A 7,345-nucleotide genomic window follows, 5' to 3' on the forward strand; every position below is an offset into this window, starting at 1 on the left:
GGGGTTTTTGTTTATTTTTGAGACAGTGTCTCACTTTGTCACCCTCAGTAGAGTGCCATGGTGTATTCATAACTCACAGCAACCTCAAACTCTTGTACTCAAGAGATCCTCTTCCCTTAGCCTCCTGAGTAGCGAAGACTACAGGTACCCACCATGATGCCTGGATAATTTTTCTATTTTTAGTAGAGATACAGTCTCACTCTTAATCAGAGTGATCTCGAGCTCCTGAGCATAAGCAGTGCACCCTCTTTGGTCTGACAGAGTGCTAGAATTACAGGTGTGAGTCAGTGTGCGGCTGATTTATAAGGTTGTTTTTTGTTTGTTTGAGTCAGAGTCTTAAGCTGTTGCCCTGGGTAGAGTGCCATGACATCACAGCTCCCAGCAACCTCAAGCTCTTGCCACAGCCTCCCAAGTAGGTAGGACTACAGGTGCCTGCCACAACACCTGACTATTTTTCTGTTGGACCTATTCGAACCTACCAGCTTTGGTGTATGTGGCTGGCGCCCTACCCACTGATCTACGGGTGCTGCCATAAGGTTGTTGATATGCTCTTTTTCTGTTTGAATGTGGGCGTCTAATGTGATAAATTTCCCTCTTAGGACTGCTTTTGCAGTATCCCGCAGGTCTGACCAGGTATGTCTCAGCCCCCTGAGGAGGCTTCTCCCCATCCTGGATTCTCAGCACCAAAATGAAAGGTTAAGAACTGAAAATGAGAAATTATTCCAAGACTGAATGAAAGGAATCAGAATCCAGGTTCTATGTGGACAACATGGCCTTCATTCACTCAGGCTGAATCTGAAAAAGGAGTCAGTACATGGGTTAAAATGGGTGGGAATATAAGAGTTTGGAGGGGTAGAGGTTGGCGTATTCATTCCTTCCTGGGCAGGATGTACTCATTACTTCTTAGGCAGGACATTCTTTCTGTGGTGGGACAATTCTATTTGGACAGGTCCCTACATTCGGCCCTATCATATGGCTTCATTGTCTTTATGTTCAAGGAATCTAATGATTTCCTTCTTTATCTCCTCTGTGATCCGGCTGTCATTTAGCATAAGATTGTTTAGTTTCCCATGAGTTTATATGGGGACAAAAGTTTTTATTGGAGTTGATTCTACCTTTTACTCCCTTGTGGTCTGAAAAGATATAAGGTATAATTTCGATTATTTTAATTTTGTTAAGGTTTGATTTGTTTCCTAGAATATGATCAGTTTTGGAGTATAATCTGTGAGCTGACAAAAAGAACATACACTCAGTTTTGGGGTGATATATTCTGTATATGTCTGTTAACCCCAATTTTTCTAAGGTCATGTTTAAATCCTTTTTTTGTTTGTTTGTTTGTTTAGTTTCTGTTTAGAGGATCTGTCCAGTTCTATTTGTGGAGTGTTGAAATCTCTAGCTATTAATGGTGTTGTAGGATATCATATTGTTGAGACCAGTTAGGGTTTGTTTCATAAGTCAGGAAGCATTTAAGTTAAATGTATATATATATATTTAGAATTGAAATGTCTTGTTGTATTGTCCCCTAGACCAGAGTATACTCTCCATCCTTTTCTTTAGTTTTGTTATTTTAAATCCACTTGTATCTGCAACTAAAATTCCTTTCTTCTAATTTCTATTTGCTTGAAATATTGTTTTCTAACCCTGCTACCTTAGTCTTGGTTTTCCTTGGAGGTTAGATGTGTTTCCTGAAGAAACCATATAGTTTGGTTTGTGCTTTTTTATCCAGCCAGCCAGCCTGTGCCTCTTCAGTGGAGAATTGTAACCATTCACAGTTATGAAAGAACTGGTAAATGTGGAGTTGTTTGTCTTGTTTTGTGAAGGCTATCATGAAGTTTTATCACTGGGGCCATTGTGGAATCTAAGCTTTGACATTTAATTTCTTGGTGTCTTTCTGGTAGTCTGTTATGATGGTCTCTGTGTATAGGTCTGAGTACTTCCTGCAGAGCTGGTCTTACAGTGATAAATTTCCTCAGTGATTACAGGTCAGTACAAGATTTGATTTCTCCATCAAATATGAAACTTAGTTGGTCAGGATGCAGGATCCTAGGCTGGAAGTTGTTTTATTTAGATTGAAAGTCAGAAACAATCTCTTTTGGCTTGTAAAGTTTGAGCTGAGAAATCTGCTGTCACCCTGATGGATCTGCCCCTGTAGGTCAGTTGGGGCTTACTTGGGGTCGTGTGCAGAATCTTCTCTTTCATTTTGACATTACAGTATGTCTAGGAGATGCTCTGTTTTTATTGCGACAAACTGGGGTTCAATATCCATCTAAAAGGAGTGTTTCAGAATCTTTGGAGATGCTTGGGAAATTTTCAGTTATGATATCCTCCAGTAGGGCTTCCATACCTTTGGGTTGCTCTTCAGGGAAGAAATATACTGTAATTCGTATGTTTGTATGTTTCATGAAGTCCCATCGTTCTCTAAGAGATTGCTCTGGTTTCTCTGTCGTCTTTTCTGCCTCTTTAAATGACTGCCTTAGCTCAAGAGGCTTATCATCCAGGTCTGAGACTCTTTGCTTCTCTCCTTGAATTCTCCGTGGTTATACTTTCTAGTGGATCTTTAAGCTCCCTAAATGACTCCTTCAGTTCTTTTTTTGGCCGGGGCTGGGTTTGAACCTGCCACCTCTGGTATATGGGGCTGGCGCCCTATTCCTTCAAGCCACAGGCGCTGCCCTTCCTTCAGTTGTTTAAGCTCTGGTATATCCTTTGTAATTTCATCATGTCTTTCATTCATTTCTTGGTTGAATTTGTAGATTTCCTTTTGGTGGTTTTTCATTTCCCTTAGTTGTTTTTGCCATCCCTACTCAAAATTCCCTTTCTGTCATTGCCACAATTTCCTTATCGGTGGGATCCTGAGTGGCAGCTGCCTGTGATCCCTTAGGGGTGTTGATCGGTTCTGGTTTTTCATGTTGCCAGAATTTTTTGTGTTGGTTCCTCCTCATGTGTATTTTCTTTTTTTTTTTTTTTTTTTTTTTTTAGACAGAGCCTCAAGCTGTCCCCCTGGGTAGAGTGTCGTGGCATTACAGCTCACAGCAACCTCCAACTCCTGGGCTCAAGCGAGTCTCCTGCCTCCGCCTCCCAAGTAGCTGGGACCACAGGCGCCCGCCACAACGCCCGGCTATTTTTTGGTTGCAGCCGTCATTGGTTGTTTGGCGGGTCGGGCTGGGGATTCGAACCCGCCACCTTAGGTGTACGTGGCTGGCGCCTTAGCCGGTTGAGCTATAGGCGCTGAGCCCTCATGTGTATTTTCTTCTTCACTCCTTCGCCTACTTTCTCCTCTCACATCCTCTCTCCTTAATTTTTCCTGTTTATATGCTTGGGTGTTGGGGTGGCCTCGAGACACAGAACACAGATGTTCTTGCCAGTCTTCCCTCTCTGTTCCCCCCTCACTCCTGCCCCCCGCTGACGTTTTGGTCAGGCCTCTGACTAAAAACTCATAGCCTGTCAGCACAGGCTTTGCGGTCTGTGCTCGTCCAAAGCTCCCTGAGGATCCCTGTTGTCTGTACACAGCGTTGAGACCTTAAAAGCTCGTGGTACTTCAGGATATTTGCTGCCACTTCCTTCAGCTGAGCAGCACTAAGCACAGCCCTAGCATGTAGGGGCCCTTGGGAGTATTACTGTCATTCTTACCTGGCTGCTCAGATTGCCCCAGCTTTGACCAGTGAGATGCCCCTCCATGTGGCTTCTGTGTCCATTTGACTCATCCTTGCTTTCTGACAGAGCAAGATTATTTCAGGCTCATCTGGTACCTTTCCTCCCCTGGTCCTGGACTCAGCCTTTTCCTCAAGGAGCCCTGGGTCCTTTTAGTAGACAATGGAATTTAAAAACCAGGATCTGGGTGCTAGGTGTGTTCCTGACTACTAGGATGTCATTGCAGTATTGACTCAGGTGAGGACACAGTCAGAAAGTTTTGGGAGAGGGGGTGTACACATATGCATGTACACAAAATGTACACACATTTTTCATCTGTCTATAATGTTAAGACCATGAATTTATGGCAATTCAATACAACCTAATGTCATAGATTTCACTGGAACTTTTCCTCTTCCTATATTTGTAATTCCTTTCTCAGTGAGAAATTAGGTGTCCTTTTTTTCACAATAGAGACTTAGTGACCTACTTAATCCTGGAATATACATAAAAGAGTTTCAGAATTGCTAATCAGTACAAAACTAGAGTTCACTATCTGGTTACAAATCTTTTTTTCTGTGGTCTAAGAGTATAAAGTCCAAATACTGTATTTTAGCTGTTTAAAAGTTACTTTGGTTCTTCCATCCCCACTTCTGTGGTTATGATATTTCTTTTTGAAACTTTATTAGTTCATTTGTTTTTATTTTTATTCCATTTTGGTTCGCCTATCACCTTCAAGTCTGCTGGTATTTATCATCATTGTGATGTGTTTTGAGAGTCTGAACCATACAAAAGTTCACTTGGGGAAGTATCACTCTTCCCCATCCTCCCACCATCCCCCCTCGAGCCACACTTGTCATTTCTGTTTATTCTTCCTGAATTTCTTTTGCACAAATGAGCAGATAGTGTGCATTTTCTTATTTCCCCTTCTTTCCTTTATAAAAGGTAGCATACTGTAGACATTCTTTTGCACTTTGCTTTTTTCACTTAACAGTAAGTCTTGCAAATCACTCATAGAGGTCTTCCTCCGTTCATGACTGCAGCATGTGCCTTTGTGTGTGGCCAGACCATAGTTTACACAACCTTCTTCCCGTGTTGGTCCAGTTAGATGTCCAACGTTGTGCATTATAAACATGGCTGCAGGGAATCACCTTTGTGTGTTTGTGTTGTTTGAAGTATATCTTCAGACTAATTGGGACTGGGATTTTAAATGGAGTGGTCAGGAAAGGCCCCTGAGGTCCCTTTGAGGAAAGACTTGAGAAAGTGTGCCATGTTGGTCGCTAGGGCTGCTGTGGTGGTAGGAAGCAGCAGTGAGCAGAGCAGCAGACTGTGAGTTGTCAGAGCCCACACAATGACAGGCCTTCAGCAAGCCTCCCTGGGTGCCGGAAGAGCTTTGCCTGTCACCTCTCCCCTTGTCAGCATGGTGGTTCTATAGAGGAGGAGACTGAGACACAGAGAGGTTAGTCACTTGTTGAATGTCACCCAGTCATCAGATGGCTTGTCTGTGAAATTTCTTGGATTGTTAAGTGTCTTAAATACCGTGGTGGTTTCTCATTATTTAGAATAAATGTTCAGTAGTCTTCCATTTCCTTACCCTGTCATACTCCTGACTTTGAGGCAATTCTGTATACTGTCCTTGTAGCTTACTGGTCATAGGTGTTTGTGGGTGAGGGCTGGGGTTCAGAGCAAAGGATGAAATGAAGGCTCCTCATACCATAGTGCTGCCTGGGTGAAAGTCTACACACTGATGGCCCCAGAAGCCTAACTAAAGCACTCCTAACCAGGAAGAGAGAGAGAGAGAGAGAGCATGTGTGTGTGTGGGGGGGTGTAGGGGCACGGTTTAGTAGCAGTGCTGACTTGTGTGTGGAGGTGTGGTCTGAATAGAGGAATGAATTACTGACACTCTAGGTGAGAATCTGCTTTCCCTTACTTGCAGGTGATGTGAAAGTAATTCCCTGGGTTATGATGGCATCTAAACATCTTTAAGTGATTATTTTTATTTTATTTTTTTTTTTGAGAGGGAGCCTCAAGCTATCCCCCTGGGTAGAGTGCCATGGCATCACACTCACAGCAACCTCCAACTCCTGGGCTCAAGCGAGTCTCCTGCCTCAGCCTCCCAAGTAGCTGGGACCACAGGCACCCACCACAACGCCTGGCCATTTTTTGGTTGCAGCCATCATTGTTGTTTGGCGGGCCCGGGCTGGGGATTCGAACCCGCCACCTTAGGTGTGTGTGGCTGGCACCTTAGCCGCTTGAGCCACAGGCGCTGAGCCTCTTTAAGTGATTATAAATGTGATATAGTGTTCAACATTACGTATAGGTTGGGTTTAGTTTTGTTTTGTGTGTGTATTTACCATTTGACAGTTACAGTTGAGGTATGATTCACATACCAATGGTCGGTTTTGTCTGGGATTTAATTCTGCCAAATGAAAAGGCTTCAAGAATGTTTAATGGTATGATGTTAAGAATGATCTCTGATTCTTATTGCTTCACAGGTTTGGTGCCCAATGTCCCCTGAGTTTTACCGGGAGTATGTGGCAATTAAAACCAAGAAACGAATCTTGCTGTATACCATGAATCCCAACAAATTCAGGGCTTGCCAGTTTCTGATCAAGTTTCATGAAAGAAGGAATGACAAGATTATTGTCTTTGCTGACAACGTGTTTGCCCTGAAGGAATATGCCATTCGGCTGAACAAGTAAGAATTAAAAATTTAGAACCCAGTTTATCCTCCCTACTGAGAGAGTAGAAGGTACCTGTTTTCTTCTTTGAAGCTGTGAAGAACTTCTTGAGACCCAAAGGTCTTAGTTCTATGGCCCTGGTCTTAGAACTAGGCAAGACTGAGAAGCAAGTGTTTGGAGTCAGAAGTCAGAGCATATAGAAAAAAGAGGCTGGTCATCCTGATCCCAGAGAGTTAGACTGAGCTGGGTGAGGCCCTATCGAAGATGTGGGTTCCAGAGCTGGGTGGGAGTTGACGTGTCAAATTTTAGGGTGAGTAAGCACTGTGGGTGGAGGCAAGGCCTGACTCTGGTCCAAGGCTAGGAAGGCAAGTAGGCTGGGCCAGCATCCCAGGAAAGAGTGTTTCAGGAAACACCCACCCCATGTCCTCATGAACCCGCCAGCTGACCCAGATAGCTGTGTTTAAAACCTGCTATTATAAATTTCCTGCCAAGTAAGGAGGAAGAGGCTTGTGCTTCCTTCTACAGTGATGCGGGACTTCCATGTGTGGTTACATGTCGTGTCGCAGAAAGCAAGGTCCTCTGTGTAGACAGATCTTAATTCTTTCTGTGAGGGTGGAGAGGGAGGAATGGTACAGACCAGTTAGTCTTTGGCAAGCTATGTGCTAGACATGCTGTACACATATTTTACTTATCCTCACCTCAGCCCTGTGAGGTACTGTTCTCATTATATAGATGGGAAAACAGGCATAAAATAAAATTTTTCAAGTTTCTATAATTATACCTGCTTTTAATTTAGAAAGGCTTTCTTTAGCAAAGTTAACATTTAGATTATGAAGAATACTATTTACTTGCTCCTGTCTTCCTACCCATAACTTCTGTCTCTGAAGGCAGCCACTTTTAACTCTTTATTGTCTACCTTTGTATTTCTAAGTAAAGCTTATGTAGGAGGTTCTTGATCATCAACTATAGAAATTGCCTGTTAACTTCCTACTACAGGAGTAGAGGATTTAGCATTCTTTTTTTTTTTTTTTTTTTTT

General features: G+C 43.0%; 1 protein-coding gene across 1 annotated transcript in view; it reads left to right on the top strand.

Annotated features, from left to right (window-relative positions):
- ERCC3 (ERCC excision repair 3, TFIIH core complex helicase subunit) overlaps positions 1–7,345 on the top strand; it is a 43,834-nt gene that overhangs the window by 17,645 nt on the left and 18,844 nt on the right. Inside the window, exon 10 of the mRNA XM_003800340.3 lies at positions 6,123–6,325. Coding sequence (XP_003800388.1) covers positions 6,123–6,325 — 203 coding nt within the window. The remainder of the gene's footprint in view (positions 1–6,122; positions 6,326–7,345) is intronic.

The sequence above is a fragment of the Otolemur garnettii genome, unplaced genomic scaffold, assembly GCF_000181295.1.
Source record: "Otolemur garnettii isolate 467f Iridium unplaced genomic scaffold, OtoGar3 scaffold00173, whole genome shotgun sequence".
Taxonomy (NCBI): domain Eukaryota; kingdom Metazoa; phylum Chordata; class Mammalia; order Primates; family Galagidae; genus Otolemur; species Otolemur garnettii.